Below are 25,910 nucleotides of genomic sequence, written 5' to 3'. Positions count from 1 at the left end.
ACAGGTAGTCGGAGAGATCTTTTGGGCAGGGGCCCTGGACCTCGATCGACCTACCTCAGTGAGTGCCCAGCGGCCGTGGTTTCTGAAGTGGCCCCTAACAGCACATGCATGCCAGGCTTGCCCGAGCTTGTCTTTGGAATGCTCCCTCCTTTGTGAAATGTCACCAGCGTCGTGTTCTCATTTCCCTCATAACACACATTTTAAAGCAGCAAGCTGTATTCCCCATGACGTAAGTGGTACCGTGGCACAGCAGTCGGGCAGAAGGTGGCCTGATGCCAGCGGAAGAGAAAGTCAGGGGCTGATTCCTGGCAGCCCACTTCCCCACTCTGAGCGCGCATACGGGGACCTACTCTGGGACTTTCATCTTCACCCCCACGCCCGGACCATCTCTCTCCTTAGGTATAAATCCCCAAGTGTGTAGGTCTGAGAGCCCCTGGAGAAACACAAATAAAGAGAAATTTTGTTTCAATGCCTCTTATACCCCATCAGGGAGCCATAAAGCCTTTTCAGTGTGAAAGCAGCTCCTTATTATAGCAGCTCCCTGAAAGCATTGCCTAATTTCCCCACATCCAAATGCAGAATTTTTTAACCTACCCTTTTCATCTAAATGAAGCATTTAAATGGATGTTAAACCTGCGTTCTTAACTCTGGAGGCTCAGCTTTCTCCACAATGTTTAGAAGTTTCAGCTCACGTGGGTATCGTATTAGTTTTCTATTGCTGTTGTAACAGATTGCACAAACTTTGTGGCTCAAAACAACACAAATCAAGGTTTTGGCAAGGCCATTCCTTTCTGGAGATTCTAGAGGAAAATCCATTTTCTTGCCTTTTCCAGCTTCTAGAGGCTGCCTGCATTCCTCGGCTCTTGGCCCTATTCCATATTCAAAGCCAGCAATGGCTGGTTGAATCTTTCTCACGTTCCATCACTCTGACACGGACACATCTGCTTCCCTCTTCCACAAAGACCTTTATACACTGGGTCTATGGAGATAATCCGAAGCAGTCGTCTTATTTTAAAGTTAGCTCATAAGCAACCTTATTCTCATCTGCTACCTTAATTCTCCTTTGCCATGTGAGATAATATATTCACAGGTTGTGAAGGTTAGCACCGAGACATCTTTGAGAGGCCGTTGTTCTGTCTACCACAAATACTGAGAGTGACATCAAGATCTCAGGATGTCTCTATAGCAGTGTTTGGCAAATATGGCCCATGACCAGCCACTTGTTTTTGCAAATAAAGTTTTATTGAAACCCAGCCACATGCATTTGTTTATGTATTGTCCGCGGCTGCTTTCGTGCTTAAAAGGCAGAGTTGAATATTCACAGAGACCATATGGCCCACAAACCTAAAAGGATTGCTGTCTGGCCTTTTTAAAAAGTTTACTGACTTTTCTCTGTAGAAGCACATCTATCTCTGATTGTGACAATACCTCTATAGAACATCACTCAGGGAACTTCTGGATATCTTCTTCATGTTACCCACCCCCCTACCCCCCCCTTTAATATTTTGATATTCCTAGCAGCGCTTTGCCTGCCTCTCCTCTACCCTCAATACCATAGAACTACTGAGCCCTTACAGTAACTCCAAGCACTATACTGTGTTGTCGCTTTACTTTGATATATGAGGGTCCCTTTGCTTAGAATGCATTTACCTTCTTTTTCTATCTTCTGCCAGGCAAGCTCCTATTCATCCTTTAAAACCTTCCCAAGGCATAATTTCCTTCAGTAAGCCTTCCCCAACACCCCTACCCAAGGAGAAGTAACTACTCCTATTATCAAAACAGTTTTTCGGGACTGTAAGTGCCTCGGTGGCAATGACTGCTATATTTACCCTTCTTGGTATCCCCTGTGCCTAGCGTAGGGGCTGATGTATTTTGTATCCAATAAATATTAGTCTAATTGAATAGTACTTTAAATATTGCCAGTCAGAGATGAGGCATAATATAATGGCAATAACAAAAGGTTCTGTAAAAATTCAGAATTGGTCTCTGCTGTTACATGGAGGCTGTGTAATCTTGGAGATGTCAAGTCTCATCTCCTGGCCTTGGTCTCATTGCCTATGAACCAAGGAGTCGGGTGTCTAAGACCCCTCCAGCTCTAATGGTTCTCTCCACTATGGAGCATTTGGCCTGGTTCCTTGCCGATCCTGAGGATAGAGAAATCTCCTGCATTAGGTTTGTGTCCTGCAGAGCTGGAAATCATCCAAGACATATATCACTCATGGCATTGCTTTGACTGTGTAGCAACTGGGGACTGAGGAAATGGGGGAAGAGGGAGTGGAGGAAAATAAGGAATTGGTGAGATAATCGAGGGGAATAATGAATTTGTTATTGACCTTTCTCCAGGAACCAATTAGAAGACAGACACATGTCCTCAATAGCCATGTCCAAGTAGTATGTACTCACAATCCCTAGCCTATAATCCTTGGGGCAATCCATGCCTGGAATTCTGACCATTTATGAGACCCACCCCAAATCCTTCTAACAATATGGGAATCACACCAAACTCCATGTTTCTTCCTCCCCATCCTCCAACTCCCTCACATCTGTCTCTGGTTCTGTTCTTATGTCCCACTATAGGGTTAGAAACCTTGGTGACAATTTTGGACACCTTTCTCTCCCTAATGTTGTATATACCATCTCTTATGAAGATACATCTTTTTTTCTTCCAGGCATTGCTTAGAATTTAACTCTTTTCTTCCCTCCTATTGTCACCATCTATTCTAGCCTGCATTGTTTTTAACTTAAATCCCTGCCCTAGGATCTTCCTGGGGTCCCTAACTCTAGCTCCGTCCCATTGAGAACCATCTGATAAAGTCCCGCCGGCTTAATTGTCCTAAATCCCAACTTTCCTCATGCGTCTCCTCTGTTTAAGAGTCTCCAGTAGTCCTGACTCTTCTGCTTCGCTTCATAATTAGACCCACTCTGACTCTCTAACCATTTTTCTTCAACACCCACTGCTCAGTAAGCCTTGTCTTCCCACTGCTTTGCATTTCAGTATGGATTCCATGTCTTTCCTTCTAAGATTACCTTTACCTGGCTCTTAATTAAGTTCAGTGCACTTCCACAAACATGTATTAAGCACCTGTTCTGCTCATAGTCCAGCACACTTTTGCAGCTCTCGGTTCTTCTCCAGTGGTCTGATGCCCAGCCCACGGTGTGTCCTTGCTGTTTTCATTCTATGTCTGTGCATCCCTGCTCCCCTTCCGGACTACACATTCCTTCAGCATGGCAATGACTGTGTCTTGTACTTCTGGGTATTCCCCACTGGGGCCCGCCATTAAGTCCAGATGCCCAAGCCACCTTGCCCATCTCCGTTCCCACCTGTTCTGTCTTCTATACATTAATGATAATGCAATCTACCTCACGAGGTTATTTTGAAGATTAGAGATATTTTCTTCAGGCCGACTCTTAATTAATTACTGCTATAATTAACAATAACTGTCTTATCTGTCCTTCCCATGGTCCTTCAGTTTTTGGTGCGCAGGCTCTTGAGCATTCAGAGTTAGAGAAAGCAACAAAAGGGATTTTATCACTACGAGACATAGAATTGCTCTTTTGCCCCTACGCCCTGACTGGAACATTCCACACTCAACCCCCATATATGACGGAGGTTATTGCATTTTATTTTGCCTGTCTATAAGGCAAGTATTAAGTGCCTGCTGTTTGCCAGGTACCGTTCAGGGCTTGCCATTAGCAAATTTCAGTGGCCTTTTTTTGTAGATGAGTCATTCCGCTTTCCTCATCTGAGACCCAGCCCTCCCTCCCTAAGAGGAAGTGCGGTATGGGAACTGCAATTCAGTTTTCACCGAGGGCTTGGTCCTGCGCCTCGGCCATGTAAAAATCTCCCTCGCTCTCCACCCTCTCCACCCTCTCCAGTTCTCCTGAGGCTGCCAGGTGCCCGCTGGGGCCTTCTGTCTGCTGGCTGCCTGGGTTATTCAGTTTCAGAAAAATAATTTCTAATCCAAACTACAACTATTTGAAATGCATTCAAAGTGTAGCAGTAATTCATTCATTCAGTAAATTCAGTCAGTGAATAAATTCAGTTCAGTGAATGTTCGCTAAATTAAAGCAATCGCTCGCCTACACGGACTTAATCTCAAAATGCCGATTGTATGGTTCCACATTAAGCTTGGTAGTTAAAGCTGTGTTTTAAACGATCGCAATTCCCTTGTTTACTCCTATTTCGAGTAATTACAAAGTCTCATAATTGAAGGAAACCTTTTAAACGAGATGCCACGGCAATGTGTGGTGGTGCCAGAAGAACCACCATACAAGAACAAAACCAAACCAATTAAACAACAACAAACCTTGGCTAGAGAAACAACTTCAAAAAAAAAAATCACTGTCAGAACCTATTATCTGGATTCCGCCGGAGTCTGCGTTACATTGATATATGCATGAAGCTGAAGGAAAGAGGCCAGGACGTCAGAAGTGACACATGAAACATTTACAGTCCTTGTCTGTATGTGTGTGTTCAGGGGGAGATTGATTTAAGCCAATATTTTTTACCTCGCCTGCACATTTATGTTGGCGGGATTTCACTGGTAAATATTGGTTTAAACCAAACACTGAATCTTTAATCACAGTTACACAGACGCTGCATTATACTGCATTGGACATCCCATTAGAAAGGAAGAAGCAGAGAGAGAGTAAGCAGAGCTTATAGCGACCGTCTTTCAAAGATAGAAAGGGAAAGTTAGAATTACATGAAATTCTTCAGAGGTAGAGATGCCAAGAAAACCACTGCTGAAATACAAAATTTTGTTTTTCTACAGTCTGGAGTTGAGTTCAGTGAAGTGACGTAGTTTACAAACCAGGGGAAATGAGGGCAAGAGCGGAAGTACTGCTAAATCAGGAGAAATTGGCCAAAGGAAGCCAAGCTGGCTGTGCCATACAGGGTGGACTTCTATATTCTCCCACTTTTGTTCGCTGCTGTGTCAGGTTGGGTTGCCATGAAACCTGGGACCTGATTTTATATTTCGATGCATGCTAGTTAGAAGTTCCAAATCTGTCACAGAAAACAACGGCTTGTCTACCTTTGAACAAGGCTGCAAAAATCATACTATTAACCTTTCTCACCACACACACACATGCACATACACACACGCACAAACCCCACCCCCAAAGGAGTTGCTTGACTTTATTCATTCTGTGTCTTCATTCACATCCAGAACTCCATAAATCACCTGGAGAGGCTGTAAGTCTCGGTCTATGTTCCTTCCTCCCACCCCCCACCACACCTGCACTCCCCACATCCCCACCCATCTCATTTTGGACACAGCCCTGGGCTACTTAGATGTTTCTAAGAATGTCTTCAGGAGGACCAGCTGTTCTATCTCTGAAATCTATGATTATCTCTGTTTAATTAAATCATTGCAGCCCGCATTTGGGGGTAGATGATGATCAGATTTGAAAGAAGCAGGACCCTGCTGAAATGAATGGTCAACCCTACTGGAGACTGCCTGAGGGGAATACTGTTTTTGTGTTTCATTTGGTTTCATTTGGTTTTGTTTGGTCTCCCTCTTTCTTTCTTTTTCTTTCTTTCTTTCTTTCTTTTCTTTCTTTCTTTCTTTCTTTCTTTCTTTCTTTCTTTCTTTCTTTCTTTCTTTCTTTTTTCTTTCTTTCTTTTTTTCTTTCTTCCCCCTCTCTTCATCCCTTCCTTCCTCCCTCCCTTTTTTAAAAAAAAGTTTTTCATCAGATCCCAGGAGAGTTTGAGGTGGCAGAACTTGTAGGAAAAAAAAATATATTGAAAATGAAAGATTCAGATAGGGTGATTATCACCAAACCTGGCTGAGGATGGAGGTCATCTGGACCAATTCTAAAGAGGATAATTTGCCAAAGGCTACCCTGGAGTGAGACAGTGTCAGTACTTCAAGGTTTAGCCTGGAGATCACCCCTAGGAGACCGGCATAATGATCAAGTATCAACTTTAGATTCAGGCTGGATTAGAAACTGAGTTCCAGCATGGATCCAGTATAATTTTGGGCAGACTGTGTAACCTCTTGAGCCTCAGTTTGCTCACCTATAAAATAGGCATGATAACTACTTAATGGGGTTGTTGCAAAAATTAAATGAGATCATATACAAAGTCTCTCAGATTAAAATAAAATGAAGCCCATCCAAATGTCTCCTCGGGATTTAGCAAACAGGCAGCAATGGAGGCATTCCTAATGGCACTGGAGGTAGACTTGCCTAAGTCTGAATTCTGACTCTACTAAATCTGTGACCCTGAGAAAGTTACTGAATTTCTGTGTTTTACAATAAAATAATACTCAGGTCATGAAATTTTGATGAAGATAAAATTAGTTCATGAATGTAAAGTGCCTAGAAAGTGCAACTGGCACTCAATGAATGTTAACTATGATCTTTATTACTACCTCTTTTAAGACAAGCATCTGTGGGGTTATGAATGTGGGCTGTTCAAGTCCTGGCTATAGGCTATGATCTATAACAGTGCTGTCCAATAGAGATATAATGCAAGCCCCATAGTTTTAAATTTTCTACTAAACACATAAAAAGAAACAGATGCAATTAGCTTTAATAATGTACTTTACTTAATAATACCTAAAATATTGTAATTTCAACATGTAACCAAATATTAAAACTTATTGAGCTATTTTGCATGATTTTTTTCACCCAAAGTCCGTGAAATCCAGTGTGTATATTACCCATGCACACTGACTAGACATATCATATCACATCAGACTAGCCAAGTCTTAGTGCTCAGTAGCCACACATGACTAGCAAGTCCCATGTTGGACAAGGCAGAAATTCCAGATTCTAAAGCAGGTCCCTTTGCCTTGATGAGCCTCAATGATTTCATTCGCAAATATGGGGATAACTTTCATGGCTTTGTTTGCAGAAGAAAATAAGCAAACTTCAAAGTGCTTTGTCAACTAGAAAAGGCTATATGGAGTAGGCTTTCTGCAATCACCCAGCAGAACACCAGGTGAATGGGGCTTTCCTGCAGGTAGTTGAAAGAGATTTGGCTAATAATGTCTTGAGAGGCAGGAAAATTTCTAGCCCTCTTTTGTTCTCCACCTACCATATTTACTCCTAATGGCAAAAACCTTTGCTTCTATTCTCTATTCTTGAAATTCCTTTGACAACTTTCATTCTACAGGCAAAAATAAAGTTAAGGTATAAATAACCCTTCTACAGTTTGGGACCCCATTTCTTCTTAAGTCCTAACTTTTCCTGTAAGTAATAATCATGATATTTATAATTTATCGAGTGCTTATTCTTTACTCCATCCTGTAGTCCTTACAATTTACTGCTATCAGATCAATAATTCATTTTCACATAGGCATCATAGTAATAGCAAGAACACTGAACTTAGAGTCAGAAAGCCTAGATTCAAGTCTCTAGGTTCTGCATTTACCACTTACGGGATTTGGAGTGAGACACTAAAACTCCCTGGACATCAGTCTCTTCCTGTATAAAATAGAGACAATAATACCTCTCTGATAAGGTATGGTGAAGATTGAAAGAGAGTGTACATATGAAAGAAATCTATAACTGCAAAGCATTGCACAACTGTAAAACAGTATTAAGATATTTATAAGCCACTTTGTGTGTGCCATTCTTCTGTTGAACAATTTTCAATAACTCTTCATTGCCTGACAAGTAAAATCAGATACCTTAGTCTAGTGTAAAAAGTTCTTCAAGATTGCCCTGACCACTCTACTTTTGCAAATTTATTCTACTCTACTCCCTTACTAAAACCCAATGTTCTAACCAAATAGGACTGTTGTATTTGATCTCCCCAAACAGAACAAAATGGTGTGGTGTGTTTCTAATTTTATACCTTTATTCATGCTGTTCATTGCCTTACCTCATTTTTTTCATCTCTCAGAATTCCATCCATTCTTCTTTAGCTGGCCTCCAAATCTGTCTTGATCTCCCTTTCCCCTATGTCTTTAAGATCTATCTGTGCTGCCTCTGAACTTACTTGTATCTTTCTTATGACAGTTGTCAAAATATTTGGAATTCTAGAATTGCTTGATGCAGAGACCATCAGTAAGGTGCCTGAATACCGCTCTTCAGTGAGAGTCAAATAACAAGTTCTGCATGTGATTTTGCAGAAGTCTCCTTAAATGTCCCCCATATTAAAACTAGCCAGCCTAGGGGCACCTAGCTGGTTCAGTTGGTAGAGCATGTGACTCTTGATCTCAGAGTCATGAGATCAAGCACCATGTTGGGCTTGGAGCCTACTTTAAAAAACAACAACAACAACAAACTTAACCAACCAAGAAATCTAATCAAGATATGAATGCAAAAGAAATGTAGAGTCCATTAATTGTTGTTGCTCTGAAAAATCAGCGAAAAAGAAGATGATTTGTTTGACGACTAATAAAAAGAGTGCCAAGGACAAGAATTCCTGACATTGTTTCTCTAATATTGTTCAGTAGCAGAGGCCCCATTCCTTTTGGTTAATCGATATCCCATCTATTGGTATGTTAGGCAAGTCAGCAGTGCAAACAATATTTTTTGAGCTTCTACTAGACAATAGATGCTGTGCTGCATAAAAGATCAGGCAAAAGATATGTTCCCTTCTCTCAAGAAGGTTATCTAATGGGTGTGAGAAGGGAAGGGAAGGGAGCTTAATCCAACCTTTAAATATTTAAAAAACTTTGTAGAGATAACTCTAGACTGACTCCTAAAAGAGAAGTAAAAATTAACCAGGTGAATAAAGCTGGGAAGGGTACTTCAGATAGAGCAGAAACAACTACAGTCTACCTCAGTAGTGAAGTTGAGTGTATCAGGCTTGAGGAAAGCAGCGTAATCATCCGACTAACCCCCCTGCTCTGATTTCATGCTTACCAAGCAATCTTATGAATAGAAATTGGTCTCCCATGTCAAGGAATGTGGAATGACTAGATGACATGAAAAACTCCCCATAAATTATTACTCTCTGTAAATTGATCGTTTGGTCTCTTCTCAACATGTTCTTGTGAATTGGACTAATATAAACAGAATGAAGTCAAATCACACTGGCGAAAATCATGTCCTGGGCCTGAAAAGCCGAAATGACTGGGAGTTTTGGTCACCAGCCAAATACCACCCTCCTAGAGGCCATCTGATTGCGACTCGTGAGCATCTCAAGCCCATTTACCCGATTCCATCTCCACTGCTCTGTAATTCTAGCCACACCAGCCCCTGCATAGGTTACTGCAATAAAATTAATAATGCTACTAGCCACTGGCATGAATACTTTACGAGGTACTGGGTACTCTGCTGCGTGTTTTGATGTGGATACTTCATTTACTCCGCATACAACCTGGTGGGAAAGATATACAATGCTGTGGGAAAGATGAGGAAATGAAGACTTAAAGAAATGAAGTAACTTGTCCAGGTTCACACTGTTAATAAATCAAATGGCAGAGCCAGAAATCAAACTCCTATTTGTCTTCCTCCAGACTCTGGGCTTTTAAATACAATTTAGCTGGCCTCCTTTCCTGCCTTCAAGTTTATTCTCCAAATTGCAGGTAGAGTGATCTTTTTAAAATGCAAATTTGGCTAGGCCACTCCTTTGATAAAGTTCCAAAAAGGTTTCCCATTGAATCCAGAACGAAGTCCAAAGTCCTCTCCATGGCCTTCCTTGGCTGTGTATGACCTGATTTAAACTTCTAATACCAGTTTTTCTCTCTGTGTTCTTGCCACAGGTACTGCTCTCAGTTCGGTGAGCATACCCTGCTATTATCCCTGCCTAGAATGCTCTTTCCTGTTTGTACCCAAGTCTTTCTTTTTTTTTTTTAAGATTTTATTTATTTATTTATTTATTTATTTATTTATTTATTTATTTATTTATTTATGAGAGACCCATCTGGGGAGGGGCAGAGGGAGAGAATCTCAAGCAGACTCCTTGCCTACACAGGGCTCAATCCCAAGACCCCGAGATCACAACCTGAGCCGAAAACAAGAGCCAGATGTGCAACCAACTGAGCCACCCTGGCAGCCTTGTACTCGATTCTTATTCCTTTGAATCTCATAACCTTTCAAGGTGTAACTTTCCCTGAACTCCCTGTGTCCCATCCCTGCTCCTCAGACTTTTGGGTCCCCTGTTATCCCTGTGGCAAATTCTTAGGACCATCTACACTTCTTACTAGCTCCTTTCCCAATTTTAACTAAGTAAGTTCTTGTGTAATATTCTATTTCTGCCAGAATATAGGCTTAAAATAAGCAAAACCAATGTCTATAAAATTTACCACTATATCCTTAGAGTTTCCTGCTGAGCCTACAACATAATAGTCCCTCAAAGAATCTATTCATTAATATGATGTGTATATATGTTGGTGTGTGTGTGTGTATATGTATGTGTATATATATATATTTGTATGTATATAGGCATGCATATATAATAGTGTATATATAGTATATATATTGTGTGTGTATATGTGTGTGTGTGTGTATTACACAGCCATAAAAAAGGATGTAATGCCATTTGCAATGGCATCGATGGACCTAGAGGGTATTATGCTAAGTGAAATAAATCAGACTGAGAAAGACAAATACCATATGATTTCACTCATATGTGGGATCTAAAAGAACAAATGAATAAACAAACAAAAACCAGAATCAAACCTGTAAATATAGGGAATAAAATGATGGGTGCAGGAGATGGTGAGGAGGATGGGCAATGGGTGAAGGGGAATAGGAGATACAGGCTTCCAGTTATGGAATGACTAAATCTCAGGAACAAAAGGCAGAGCATAGGGGATGTGATTGACGATATTGTAACAGTGCTGTATGCTGATAGATGATAGCTGCATTTGTGGTGAGCATGGCATAACCTTTAGAGAAGTTGGACCACCTTGTTGTGCACCTGAAACTAATTGTGTGTCAAATCTACTCAAAACACTTTTTAACAATCGACTCATTATTTATTGTATCATATCCAGCAAACAACAAATAGCCAATATTATCTGGTACTTACAATACAGCAGGTACTGTCCTAAGCATTTCACATTTATTTACTAATTAAATACTACAATCTATTATATAGTTACTGTTTTTATTCTCCTTACATGGGGGAGGAAACTGAGGCATAGGGAAGTTAAGTAACTTCTTTAATGTTAGGTAACAGTAAGTGGTGGTATTGGAGCCCTGGCAGTCTGGTTCCAAAGACTAAGCTTTTAACCACTATTGTATATTCTTCCTAAATATTTCTTGCATATATTTAATGTATTAGAAAAATATTTGGATAGCAACTTACCTCCATCTTTGATCACTTTCTTGTGTCACTGCTCTTTAACACTAATACAGGTGGACAATGAAGTTCCTTGAGCACTCTTTCCCATTGATGGTGCGTGTTATTGCCTAGATGTGTACAGATCCCCGTTAGTAAGTAAATGCCAAAGTCAGAGTCCTTCTGAAGAGCAGGTTTCTGTAAGGGGAAGGACATTGGAAGAAGGGGAGGTGGGGCAGAAGGGAATAGAGCTTGAGACTGGTGCATCAGAACCAGTTTTGCCCTGTCTGAGTCCACCTGGGTGAAAGAAAAAGTTGGGCCATTTGTTTATAACAGGCCCCGTGGCTTAGTAAAAATTACCATGGAATTTAGAATCAGAGAAGTTAGGTTCTCTCCCTCCCTGCTGGCTGTCCCCCTTCCTCCTCCCTCCCTCCTTCCTCTCAATCTCTCATCTCATCTCTCTCTCTCTCTCTCTCTCTCTCTCTCTTTCTCTCTCGTTGGATGACTTTGAGCAAATCATTAAACACCAACAAGCCTCAACTTCCTCACATGCATAATGGAAAATGTTTAATAATACTGCATAATAATAATTTCTATCTCCTGGGATTTATTTTTCAAGGAAAAACTAAGATTTGCAAGTGAAAGTACTTGGTAAACTGTCAAGTTATATGTACAAAAGCTAGTTGTGATTGGAGGTTTTTTTTAACTTGTAGTCTTAGAGGAGTTTGCTAAAAAAATCGGCATCAAAATGACCTACTTTTCACTGTTATTTCTCTTGAGGGCAGTGAACCTCTTCTTCCATGAATCCACCCACAGTGAAATCCCTGTCATATGCAATTGCAAAGTTCTGTATTTATAAAGACACATTGACAAAGTCCTGCCAAGAGAAAGGCCACATAGGGCTTACAAACTGCCTTTGGAGGAACTGTGTTACAGAATGTATAAATGTCCTCCAGTTTCTGTGATTTGTTCTAAGAACGTTTTACTCAAGGTTAAAGCAACATGCCTTCTTGAAATGTTGCACTCTAACACAGGTACATTTCATTTACCAGCTATTCATCAGAAGAAAAGAAATACCTTTGGACATAAGAACCTACAATGAAAAGAAAGGTATTGCTAATATAAGGGAAAAAAAATCATAACCAAGACCACTAAATAAATAGGCCAATAGCCACAACTTAATACCTTGAAATAAAGAGAGGCTGATTTCCATATGTATGAAACTGTTTTGCATTTTAACAAATACTTATTGCACTGTGAGGGGCAACAGAGGAATGAAATAAGCCTGCTAACTTCAAGGCACAAAGAGCGTAGAGAGGACATCTACAGGGTTAGAAGCTTGTGGCTAAAGCTAGAGTCATAAGCTGAATACAGAGCATCCAATTAATACACCCTTCTCACTTCCAAGGATCAGAAGAGTGGTTCCTTAGTTTTCCTGATGAAGGACTTCTTTAATATTTTTTTCCTCCTGTGGAGCCCTTGCTTTAGAAGTTTTGTCACAAAAACAAAAACTGTATTTAAGGGTAATAATTAGTCTATCAAATTAAATTTTTAAGCTATTTTATAGAGGCCTATTTAATGCTATTTCAGTTATGGTATTCACAAATTAAGAGCTAGGGAAGGTCTTGGGATACTTTCCTTTTCAATGTCAAGGGTTTGCTTTATTTTGAGGTTAAAAGTGTCGGTTTTGCTGTGACTCTGTGTTCTGTGCTCTGCTTTCACAGAGCACTCCCGGTCATGTGGGGGAAAGCTCCATGCTGGTTTGCCCCCATATTCGTGTGCCACAGGGCCATTGCGTAAGGGCATGGTGTAGTTTGGATACTGATCAAAGGTACTCAGCCAAGTGATGGAGAGAGCTGAAATTCAGCCCATGCGTCACTTCCCAAGCTTTCTGCCCAAGGGTTATGTCTGCCAAGAGAGGGCACATTTTTCTAATTTTCACCAAGGCATTGTATACATTTGGGGCAGGGGGTACGGGGGAGGAAGCTGCTAAGGCACCTAGTTCCACAGATGGACCATTTTGGAGAATGGGAAAGGCGTTTCTTATGTAATCATTGAATGCAATGGACCATGTCTTGTTCGTTGCGGTAACACCCAGCCCCTAGCATCAGTCTTGGCATATACCAAATACTCAATGTATTTTTGTGGAATGAATAAATGAACAAACTACATCTGAAGGTCCACTGATCTGGTGTATCAGTCAGGATTTGGTGAAAGCAGAATGATATATCAGGCCAGGTCTGTATTTTAGAAGTGAACACCAACAAACTCTAACCTAACCAAGAGGCAGGTCTTTCTGAGGTCAGACAGTGGGAGGGACACTTTAGGATTTCATGGCCACTTACACGTACTTCTCTCCCTAGGGCCAGACCAAAACTCCACCCAACTCAGTTATCAAATATGTGGCAATCTGCCTCCAGGAAAGTGACCAGGAACAGGGAGAGGGTTGGGGATGGGGGGGATGGGGGCAACAAAACTTCCTAACACATGCCAGCACTGTATCAAACACTTGGCATGGGTTGCTTCCCTTAATTCTCACAGCTGTTTATGCCATCTTCCTGTTTTATAGGTAAAGAAACAGAGGCATAGTCAGAATACTCATCTTGTCTAAGGTTACACTGCTAGTAAATGAATGGCACCATCAGGATTTATAAACGTCTGGGTCAGACTCCCATGTGTTTCACTGAATTTTGAGTTAGTAGGAGCATCCTGGCCTATGCAATATAAACTAACATATTTGGGGGAGCTGTTTTTCAGCTGTGTTAGATTTATTCAAATTCTGTTGATACCCATTGCTATAGTTCAACAAAAGGAAAGGAAATATGTGCTTTTTAGAAATCCTGTTCTTTGTTTTTTAAAGTGGGCTTCCCTGGATGGGACTATCTGTTGAAAGCATACATGGAAAATCAGAAAGATGGAGAACAGTGCACAAATCACAAGTGTTAGGAGTCAGTGAATTTTCATAAAATGAACACACTCATGTAATTAGTAGTCAGAGCAAGAAAGGGACCATTACCAAGCCCTCCCCCGCTAAGTGCCTTCCAGTCACTAGCCCTCCACAGTAACTAATATCTTGACTTCTGATATCATAGATTCATTTTTGCCTCTTTTGAACTTCATATAAATTGAATCCCATTCTTATGTACTTTGCAATATCTGGTTTCTTTTGTTTGACATTTATATTTGTTAGATTCATCCTTGTTGTTGCATGTGGAGTGGTTCTGATTGATTTAACTACTATACAACCTTGCAAATAACTACCACCTTTGCTACTGGGAAGAATTTGATTATGTGAGGCAGCTAAATAAGAGGTTACTTACATTTCTTTTCTATGTGCTATCTTTGGGTAGAAAGTGGAATGACTTGATGGATATGTTTCTGATACATATGGAGCTATCTTCAAATTGCATTTAGAATGATCCCTTAAATCAGGAATCTAACATAGTAAAACACATAAAAACTGAGAGTAGACTGGTAATTACCAAGGGCTGGGGGAAAGGGGATTGGGAAGGTGCTGGTCAAAAAGTACATAGTTTCAGATATGAAAGTAAGTCCTAAAGACTACTGTATAGCGTGGTGCATATAGTAAACAATAATGTGTCATATACTTAAAAATTGGTTAAGAGGGTAGATCTTATGTTAAATATTCTCATAACACACGCATGCACGCACATACACACACACACACACACACTGAGGGAGGGAGAAAACTTTTAGAGATGATGGGTAAGTTTATGACATTGTTTATGGTGACGGCTTCACAGGTGTATGCTTATCTTCAAACTCATCAAGGTGTACACATTAAATATGCACAGCTTTTTTGTATGTCAATCATACCTCAATAAAAAATTGCATTGAGATATTGTTTGTAGAAAATTTATATTTGGGCTATAATGTGTTGCTCTCACTTGCTGAATTCTCATCTGTATTAAGAATTATGATACATAGGGTTTCAAAGTTTAAATGATATAGGTGTGTAAATGGCCTCTGTCTCCACTTTTCCCAGAGATCAGTGGGATAATAACACTTTCTTGCACTGAGTGTGGGGCCAACTCTTAGGGCACCTGAGGTCTGTTACTAGCGGGGCCACTAACTTCTTTACTGCTAAAATCTATTTCCATGTTTTCCAGCTATGAGGAGCTAGCCCTTTCGTGGCCAGGCTGAGATTTCTCATTACCCTTTCCCATCCCATCTCTGGGTCTTTCCTTTCCCACACACCTCTCTCTCTCTCTCTCTCCACACACACACACACACACACATTTCTGCTGGATTTGTGAGGGGGAAAAAAAACCTGGGGAAATTGGAATGTGGGCTAACTATTAGCTGAATTGGAAAACTGTTAAAACAGAAAAGGGGACATCATTGACTGAAAAAAAGAGTGTAACTCAATAGTTTGTATAATATGATCTCCATGCACATACATAGACATACGTGCACATTAATAATGGTGATCTTAGTAAAAATGTGACGTTCTTGTCATTTCAAATTTCTGCTTCTCTGTAATTTTCTCTAACATACCGATATCCCATCTGTAATCATACATGTGATATTTACAAAATGTGCACAATACTTAAAGGTCGACAGTGTGGTTTTGTGTGCATTCTCCTATTCTGCCTTCCCTGTGAGATTAGGGTAAGTCTTCTTCTTAACCCTCATTTTCCAGATAAAGAAATTTAGTCTCAGCCCACTCAGGTAACTTGCCTTAGGTCAGACACTGAAGCAAGAGGAAGGACCAGAACCATTCCAGCTCTTCTGAGTAAATACTGCACAGCCTCCCTGTACTACTCCCTGTGTTAGATACAGCAGAAAGGGGAAGAGACTCAAGAAGGTGACAACATTTAAGAAAGCAATTACACAATTTTAAATAGAAAATACCCAAGGGTAAGACACCACTTTAAATCAGCATTTTCAGGGATTCGTGCATTTTTCGTGCGAAGCTGAATCCTTTAGTTCATAGACCAAGATATGGTCTTGCCAGGAATCTTGCTCTAGTAATTTAACCTCTGACTTCTTGGCTTGTGCCTTAAGGTAAGTTGGAGATAATCATACCTCTTCAGTGGCTATCAGAGATGTCGCAAGGATAAATGAGTAGTGTGCTTAGAGCTCCTTTGAGAAGAGGACTTTATGAATGCCACATATTATTACCAGATTAATATTAACTATAATTATTTATCCATTCTCTCTTCCTGTTTCTCAGGGTCAAATGCAACACCTACCAGACTTACAAGAGGAAGTTAATCTCCCTTTGCCACTCTTGTTAGGGGGAAGGACACATAGGAGGTTGGTTCTCCTTGTCCCTCTGGAAATCTGTGACAGTAGGGTCAACCCCATGACCATACATGGTCCCATCACCTGCTCTTAGTCCCTTGAGACTTGCTTCTGTGGTATTAAGCATTGTTCCTTCTCAGAGCCAATTTTGCAAGACAGGAAATGACCATCTTCATGGACATGCAACCTGCGCAAGATGTAGAGTGGTTCCCACATCCAGCAGGGCCCCATCACTGCTGTCTTGAAACGTGAAATAATTTTATCTTTGATCTTGTGTTTGGAAGTGAAGTCTGAGGGGAAAATAGAGTATACTCCAGTGGCTTGGAGGCTGGGCTCATATGCTGCCCCACCTTTTTTTGGCTACTTGCCTGCCTCCCCTGGACGTGTTCTCAGCCATCTATTTCCCTGATCCCTGGCACCCCAGAACTCATCCAGAGTCCCTTACTCTTGCCATCCATTCCCAGAGGGGCCCTCGGTGCAGGTGCAGAGAGGGTCTGAGTTGGGCATGTGTGCCTTGCAAAGTCTCAGATGGGGCATGATAGCAGCCATCCCTGGCCTGGGCTGGCATGGCTGTACCATGGTAGACAAGGCTATGTCTTGGTGGGAGTGAGCCTCTTGTCCTACCCTGATCTAGGTATCTAGTATGCCCCAAAGCAGAGCTTGTGGCATCCTTAGGAGCCAACTATCTGCTGTGGAGTGAGGCATCAGTACTGTGGGGAAGGGAAATGTCCAACTTCCCCAGAGCCTGCCCCTGGCTGGGGCACAGCACATCAGTCTGGCAGCTGGTGGATAGGGGTACCCCAGTAACTTGTGACCTGTGTATTGCCCTAAGTCACCAGATACAGGGCTTGGGGGCCTGTGAGGGTCTGCACTCTCCTCATGGTATGCTTATGCCTGAGGGAACACAATATCCCTACTCCCAAATGCCAAGCCTCTGTGTTGTTTTGATTACCATTAATAGTTATGCTCCTATGTATTGATCATCTACTGAGAACTGGCTAACATACCAGAAGCTTTATATACTCTATCTCTAATCCCTTTATAACTTTATGAGATAAGTATTCTTATCCTTATTTTAAGATGTAGGAAATTGAGACCCAGGATCACACAGTAAAGGGTAGAAGAGAAACTCAAAATGCGTGAGTCTCACTCCAAAGCTTTCTTACTCTTTCCATAGTACTATAGATGCACCATCCAGCCTCTAGATAGCCAAGTAGTTGCAGGCTGCTTGGGCAGGCACTTTGGTCTCCATTCCTCTGCGAATTTACCGTGTATCCAGTAGGCACCTGATCTGGCTCTGGTGCTGGAGCCAGGAAGTTAGAGTGTGGAGGCCAGTCCTGAGCAGCACCGGTCCTTTCCTTTGTCTGTACCTAGAAGGAGCAGGAGTTCGATACCCATACACTCAGCCCACTGACATCTGTGCCTCCTGACTTAGTTACTGGGATAAGAAGGGTCTAAAATGGGACACAAAGCCTTGACTATAGATTAAGAATCTGAGAAGGAAAAATTCCTCATTAACTTCAACACTAACTTCAAAAACTTTCACTTAAGAAATATTGTAGCTGACCACAATAAGAAAGGGCAGTAGAGTAAGGGCCTGTCACATCCACTGGCCAGTCACGGGCATGTCACTACTATATCAATTCTAGGAGCTCTCCTGTGCTTGCTCTGGGTCATAGACCGTGAGTGAGCTATGCAGGTAACCCTTCATTGGTGGATCTTTGCAAAGTCCTCCTTCCTAGTGCTTCTGCTGCCATAATTATTATATTTCCGTTGTCAACCCTGAGTGGAAATTGGATCCCTTTTTCTCCTCTCTATGAAGGAGAAATGGGATAGATCATCTTACAGTCGTTTTGCATATTGACCCATTCAAAAGGCTCAGAGCATCCTAGGTACCAAGAACCACAGGTTGTGATGCGGAAGACACCAAGGTAGTAAAGCCCAAGTAATCGGGAAGTGGTTGGACTTCTCCTTTGATATGAGGCTGGGAGTGGGATGGGAGAGTTTTGGCACTTCAGGAAAAGCTTCCTGGGAAGAAGTGGAAGGTGTTTTGGACACACTAGAGAGTAAGTGACAAGATTCTGCATGTTGAAGTAGCCCAGCAAGACTGAGGAGGAAAGGAGAGAAGGTATGTGTAAGGCTGGCTTGAAACGAGTGTTACTAAAAGCACGTCAATTCTTGTCTGCATATTTTTGAGGAGTGTGAAAAAAATGGAGGAAGTCACCTCCCGTGGTTTTGTGGCTTTTTAAATATGACATACAGGATATTGAATGTTAACCCCACATTATCCTGAGGTGTATGCATATTTGAGAGATTCTTTGAAATGTGCATCTGTGGACAAGGATCCCAGTCCCTTGGGGTCTCTCTTGTGCTAATTCTCTTTTCTGCTTCAAGTGTGAGGGTCACACACACAAAATGTCAAGTAATAATAAAAGGGTATGTGGTCTCCCTCGGATTTCTGTATGAACATGGGAAGAATGCATTCTAAACTTGACAGGAATGTATGAAGTCTTCTCTATAATAGAATTCCATACAAGATTTTTAATTTTATTAGTGCCTGTTGTGTGCTTGCATTCCAGAAAGCTTGATGGAATTAATGAATGTTGTTCCTCTCAAAATCAGGCATGGATGCAGGAGAGTCTGACTGACTTTTATCACTGTCTATAGCATCATTCATTCATTCATTCATCCAGCATTTATAAAGTTAATTCAGTGTTTATTAACATAGAGTTCTTAAGTCAATACTCTGGAGTATTAGTTTAGACTCACAAACGTTTGGGTACGGAATGACATGTTGTGACCATTCAGAAGAGCTTTATTATCCAGCAAAAAATATGATCTTAAAAACAATATTTTTTGAATGAACCACTAAGAAATACTTCCAGAAAGTCTTGAGTCCCACATCCACAAATCAAAGCCTCCTGGCTTTAATCGAAGTGAAAATCTGCAGTGTTCTCATCTGGCTCCACCTGAAAGTCCGGTTCAGAATTTCCCTGTGATCCTGGCAGTTGCAGAAGAGAAGTTTTAGCTTTGTTTAGTATAACAAGAGCTGCCTACTCTGGCCAATAAACGTGTTCATGTAAAACTCCAGTTTCTCTTAGACCCGCATCTTATCAGGGAAACCTCATTTTGCCTTTACTTAAAGGAGGGATTCAGAAGAGGGGAGGAATAGCTTACACCTCTTGCTTGTGTGGGTCAGTGTTTGCTGAGTTAAAAGTTACTCCAGCAGGCACACATTCCCCGGAATGAATGACTGCCTAGCCTCCCAACGTAACTGTCTGCCCCCCGCCCCTCCAAGTTTTCGACTGTGTGTTTCATTTAGAAGAAAAGCAAAATGAGAAAATGCTTTCCTCATTTCTCCTCCAGACTGCAAACACTCAGAAATGACATCACGCACCCTAAGAGCCCCAGGATGACTAAGGCAAGAGAGCCTGAGAAAACTCAACTGCTTCTGCCTTTAGTTTTAGGACACATGTATGCAGATGAGCTTCTAAGAGATGGTTCCCCGCCTCCTTCCTCAGAGGAAGTTTCTTGGTAGATCGCGGACACCTCATCCCCGCGGGGGGGCGGGGGGGGCGGTGAAAACTTGGCACCGGCCGTCCCAGGCAGAGCACCGCGGTGATTCGTTCTCCTGGTGGAGAGAGCTGGAAGGAAGGAGTCGGCGCGCAAATAATGAAGGAGCACGGGGCCACCTTCAGTAGCTCCGGGATCAGCGGCGGCAGCGGGGACTCGGCTATGCACAGCCTGCAGCCGCTCCAGCCTAACTACATGCCTGTGTGTTTGTTTGCAGAAGAATCTTATCAAAAATTAGCAATGGAGACGCTGGAGGAATTGGACTGGTGCTTAGACCAGCTAGAGACCATCCAGACCTACCGCTCTGTCAGTGAGATGGCTTCGAACAAGGTAAGAGATGACCGGTTTATTCTTGAAAGCTCCCCCGCTCCCCTGGGCTCCCCTGGCCTCTGCCTGAGGCAGAGGTGCATCCGAGGACGCCCGCGGTCAGAATGAGTTTGCTGAGCTGCCTCTGAAGATTCTGTCCCCAAGTGCCACACTTGGCTTGTGTCGGGATGCTACGGCAGAAGTTAAAAATCCTCCGTGTGCTTTAATTCCCAGCAACCAAAGTTCTTTGTTAATTGATGTAGTTGGGAGTATGTTTAAGGTGAGAGGTGCTTATAAGGCTTATTTGTGTACAAATGAAAATCCTTTTTTTAAAAAAACAATTATCAGTAAGATGACATCTGAATGAATTCACAGGGTAAAGTGGATAACATGTTGCATTGCAATCAGGTGAGAGACACCTTTTTTTTTTTTTTTGGACAAGAAATTAACGTGACCTCCATAGATCAGTGAAGAGAGTGGTTTGCTCTGAAGTTTTATAAATTCTGAAATTCTTCTCAGAAGGACATTCTGGGATTTCCTAACATTCCTTTTGTGATGCTGGCATGACCTGAGATAAAAAAAAAAAAAGAAACAATATACTTTATCTCCAAAAACGAAAGTTATTTTCTAAAAGTTTGCTGCTTTTCAAAGTAGAATTATTTGAAATTAAGTTCCACCCGTACTGCAAAGAAATAGTTTTGTTTACAATCCCCAGACAAAACTTAGTATGGAAGTTTTAATTATCTATCATTATATCATTTGTTTAATTAACGCCTGGATTTAGAGTGCTAATTTATGTAGTGAGAGTTGTTGCTTTTTGTTTGTTTGTTTCCCCCCCTTGGAGAATGTTAACTTTATAAATATATATGATGTGTGTGCATATATGTATATACTTACTGCTTCGTTTTTAATGGAAAACCTTAACATTGTACCCTTATAAGTACACACTTTAAGAATGCCCAATCATCCTAGCCTGAGGTATTGTCTTACTGTCTTATGGTTTGGGGGCTGGGAAAAGATTTTGCTCCACACCTGCCAACGTGCCCTTTCCAGCCCCAAGGTTCACTAGGGAATGTGTGTCCCTCCTCCCTCTTTCCTGGGGTTAAAAGTATCGCCTTCCTATCAAGGCTTACTGGCTCTTGCTCAAAGGATCTGAGCAGAGGGAGCATTGTGTCCTTAGGAGGTTTTGAAGGGGGCTAGGGGTGGGGGGATAGACTCTTCTTATTCTTGTTTATTGCTTAACGAAAGGGCAAAAAATGAAATAAGTCTCTTTCTCAAATTTTAGTTTAGATTCAAGTTGGAAAAAAGAAGAAAAGTTTTGAGATTAACTGTTTACTGACTTTTTTTCTGAAGTTCTCAATTGAAATGGGATTTTCCAGGCTGTTGAAAATCTCAACCAACTGCTTCCCCATGAGGAGGGCTTAACTGTGTAACTTCTCCAAACCACACTGGATTCCAAGTAGAAAGATTTTCACACATGCTTTAGCCTACTTTGGAGCATTAACGGATCCTCTATTTACTGCATGTTGTGAGCATTGATACCCATAGGAGATGTAGATCCAATATTTAAGGGTAGTTTTTCAGCAGGTTTCACCATAAAAGACATGCTGAACTTTCTTCTTCAGTTGCTAAGATAAAGTAGCCAACTAACTACAGGGGAGAAAAAGAATTCTCATTGAGAAACTGCAAATTGTCATTATTTTTCATTTTGAGTGTTGATGCCTTGTAGATTCTAACCAGGTTTGTGTCTGGAGTGCTGAAATTAAACATCGTCTGTTTTGCAAATTTATTTAAAAAACTTTTCATATTCAGTGTAATGGTCAATAAGGCTCTGAGACCAAGGACTATGTAGGTCCTAGTGAGAATTCCAATCACTTCAGGCTTCCGCTCCTCCTTTATGGTGTCCTGTGCAGGAAGCAATGAAAGTTGAATAGAGCTAACCCTAAAGAGAGGGCTAAACCTTAACGCTGACACAGTTAGCTTAAGTAGAAGGCATGCACCTATTTTCTACACCTACAGTGGAAAGGTTGTAGGGCAAAGCAATTGTCCAGTGGATGAATAGTGCTCAACTGACAGCTCAAGTCAGTTGCATTTGTAAAAGATCTCGTTCTCTTTTTACTTAGCAACCATGTTTCCCCCCAGAATCTTGATTATCTAGATAATTGTTTCATAAATAAAGCTTAATCCATGGCACATGTAACATAATATAATAAGAATATTTTTGTGGCCACCAAAAAGAAATTGATCTATATCAGTTTTGGGGGGGGAACTTAATTATTTGTGGTAAAAATACAGTCCTGCATTTAATTTCAAATGTGGTTGAAATTATTTGAACATTCCTTCCAAGTCACCATTTAAAAATATAATTGACGTGGGGTTTGGGCTAGGATTGCCTTTTGCCCTTAGCAAAGTGTTAACGTTGAGGCTGTTGAGTCCCTAGAAGAATGTCACTCTGCCTGTTTCAAGGACTTGTCAGTGGGCTCTAGGTAGTAAGGAAATTTAATAATTTTTCTTCTGCCTTTGTTTCCCACATCATCACCATCATCATCATCATCATCACTACTATGTAGTTGTATCTGCTCATCTTCTGTTTCCCCTCACTGAACAAAGGAGCCATGGCAAATCTCTGAGTTACAAACTTGGAAGTGAGTCTGAAGATGTTCCATATAGGAAGTATGTGAAAAGCATGGGCTTTGGAGTCAAAAGATCATGGTTCAAATCCTATCTCTATCATTTACTAGCTACTTGACCTCGGCTAACTTAACTAACTGTTCTAAGGCTTAATTTTCTCATCTGGAAAACAGGGATAAAAGTGATACCTACTTTACTGGGTCACTGTGAAGATTAAATGAGATAATGAGTCTGAAACGCTCCACAAGGCACCTGCTGGGTAGTAAAGATTCAATAAATGATGACTTCTTTATAACATCCACTACATCTCTGCAAACATTATATGCCCTTAGTTTTGATCAACTGGGTGATTTACTGAGTTTTTACCTACTCAACAGTGGTGATGGGAAAGCCAATGTTTTGCGTGGGGGGTGTTTGGGACCTTGTGAATGGTAGAGAGTTGACTGTGCCCAGTGGAGGAAAAGCAAGCAGTCTTTCATATTTACCCCATCTGGGTAAGGTTGTGTGTTTATTGTTTTTCCTCAACCCTTTTATATTTTGAAGAAAACTGTGACTCAGATTATAACTGGTTTTCCCAAGTATGTTTCAGAGCCTGAGAGATAAGGAACTGTTCTGTGACCTATAGAAACCTAGTCTCCTCCTGGGCCCCAGTTTCTTAATGCTGGCCACAGGCCAAATGGAATTCCAGGATCACAGAGAAAGATGCAGCCAGGTGGATTAATACTGTAGGTTATTTTTCCCTGAGAATTACAAGATGAAATAAATTCAGCAGTTTTACGAGGTAATGACATTGTTTTGCAAGATGAAAAGGATGTCGAGTGAACCTTCCGCCAGCAGCCCAAGTTCAGTTAGACGTGTTAGAACTGTTTTCTGTAACGACAGATTGCGTTCTTAGACTTGCTCATTAATTTTTGTTTCAACTTTCATCGCCTACTGAATTAGAATTGTCTTACACCTCAGCGAAATGCATCAGAGCATGAGCTCCTCAGTGGCCAAACAGTTAGATGTTTTCAAAACAGGATGCTTTGGCTCTGCATTATAAAAAGAGGAACGGAAAGAGAAACAGTATAGCAAGGAAGAAAGCAAATAGCCTCAGCAGGATCCCCAGCCCAGCAACGGCATAAACACTGACCTGTCTTCCTGACCTTCACTGTGGCTCAGTTCCTGACCCCGTGTCACCAAAGCCAACCGACGTCATTGGAGGAGGATAGGAGGAATGGCGCAGCTGCTGTGCGGGTGACTAGAATTTCCTGTCTCCTTCCTGACAGACTCAGTCAGAAGAGTACAGAGTTGCAACAACAGTGGCTGAGGAAGGACTGGCACAAAACAACCCCAGGGAGGCGTAGTGGTGACTGACAAGGACAGGGAGCTTCTACTGAGAAAGAGTCTCTCGCCTAAACTTTTCAGGTGAAAGTGTCAAAGGCGTCATTTGTACCCAGCATGTTGAAGGTTTTTTCTTTTTTTAAAAAGATTTTTTATTTATTTGACAGAGAGAGATACAGCGAGAGAGGGAACACAAGCAGCGGGAGTGGGAGAGGGAGAAGCAGGCTTCCCGCTGAGCAGGGAGCCCGATGTGGGGCTCGATCCCAGGACCCTGGGACCATGACCTGAGCCGAAGGCAGACGCTTAACAACTGAGCCACCCAGGCGCCCCATGTTGAAGGTTTTTTCAAAAGATGAACGTGCTGTGGTATTCAGCGAGGAGCTGTGTTCAAGCAACTTGTCACTGTCCCGACTTCCGCCACAAACACTCTCCATTCTCCTGTTCTTTCTTGACTAGCTTTGCCCTGGGGCTGTTTTATGTGTAGGACAAAGGTTTGGGGCCCTCTCCGTGAAAATGGATGTTTCATTGTTGAAAAGAGCAGTCCTGCATAATATCAGTAGTCTCTTTAGAATGAAGCCTCAGGACCTAGCACTTCAGTCCATGTTTGCTAAGGAAACCTATAAGATAAGAACGGGAGATAGAAGATCCTTTTTCTTTGAAGGTATCATGAAGTCAACTGCAGATACCATCACAGGGGAAGTGAGTCCTTCTGGCTACACAGGTTTATTTTTCCGGTTCTTCAGGTGTGTCTGTACTGGAGTATTGAAAGTAAAGGCCAATAATTGCCTGCGCTCTTGGGTGAGAAGGAATAAACTCATACGATTCTACCAGCCTGGAGCCACTTGGGACTCAAGCTGCGTGATACTGGAATGTGATCATGATGGGCAGTTTGCCCTGCACTTGCGAGTCATTTTCTATCTAACTGAATAATAGATAAGTAAGGGAAATGTTGGGTCCAGCAGAACCAAAAAAGAAATAGATCTTCTTGGTCAACAGATTCATCTCAGAGCTATGTCAGAAAGATGATAGGCAGGTGACCAATCATTGGAGGGGATTACTTCTACTTTTGCCCAAGGTTAAATGACAGGACTAGAGCATTCTCACCCTTAGGGCAAGAGGGGTCCTTTTCCTGGACTCTTTGCTTTAAGAGAGCCTTAGCCTGGGCTGTTCCTCCAGCTGCGCTCTGCTTCAGGAGGTGAGGAGCCGGGACGGGGGGTGGGGGGGCCCAGGGGCAGCTGTGGTGCCCGTTCCAGACCATACTGCATCCACTGGACCCCCTACATTCTCTGCCCAATGGTTCTGGACCCTGTTCCGGGACCTGTGCAGGCCTCTTTCCTGGATGTGCTGCCGGGACTCATGCCCTTAGGCCCAAAGAGTAGCCAAGAGGCAGCAGTTGGGCTTGGAAGAAGTGTGTGGGAGGAGCTTGGACAGGCAGGTGGTAGCAGAGGGTATACAAAGGCCTGCGCATGAGTTCCTTGGGGGAAGAAATGGGACAGGATGCGGTCCCGGAGCTAGGTCCCCCTGCACTGCCATAACCAAGGAACTCAAGAATTCGTACTTCACGCTGCCCTTCCGAGCTGCTAGGAAGGGATGTCTGTTGAGGTAGGAGTGTTGGAGCTAG

The 25,910-nt window shown here is 41.9% G+C and overlaps 1 protein-coding gene across 3 annotated transcripts in view; it reads left to right on the top strand.

Annotated features, from left to right (window-relative positions):
• PDE4B (phosphodiesterase 4B) overlaps nucleotides 1–25,910 on the top strand; it is a 100,772-nt gene that overhangs the window by 38,988 nt on the left and 35,874 nt on the right. Inside the window, exons 1-2 of one of the 3 annotated variants that reach the window (XM_064589010.1) lie at nucleotides 19,939–19,990; nucleotides 20,247–20,359. In XM_064589010.1, coding sequence (XP_064445080.1) covers nucleotides 19,954–19,990; nucleotides 20,247–20,359 — 150 coding nt within the window. In that variant the 5' untranslated portion in view covers nucleotides 19,939–19,953. Of the gene's footprint in view, nucleotides 1–19,938; nucleotides 19,991–20,042; nucleotides 20,360–25,910 lie in introns of those variants that run through there. The other 2 variants (XM_064589009.1, XM_045897475.3) reach the window with 2 other exon arrangements.

Source organism: Mirounga angustirostris, unplaced genomic scaffold (assembly GCF_029215605.1).
Source record: "Mirounga angustirostris isolate CCGP_5_RB_7025 unplaced genomic scaffold, mMirAng1.0.hap1 SCAF_4, whole genome shotgun sequence".
NCBI classification, from domain to species: Eukaryota; Metazoa; Chordata; class Mammalia; order Carnivora; family Phocidae; genus Mirounga; species Mirounga angustirostris.
Note: the sequence above shows the minus strand (reverse complement) of the source record. Positions and strands in the feature narration are given on the sequence as shown.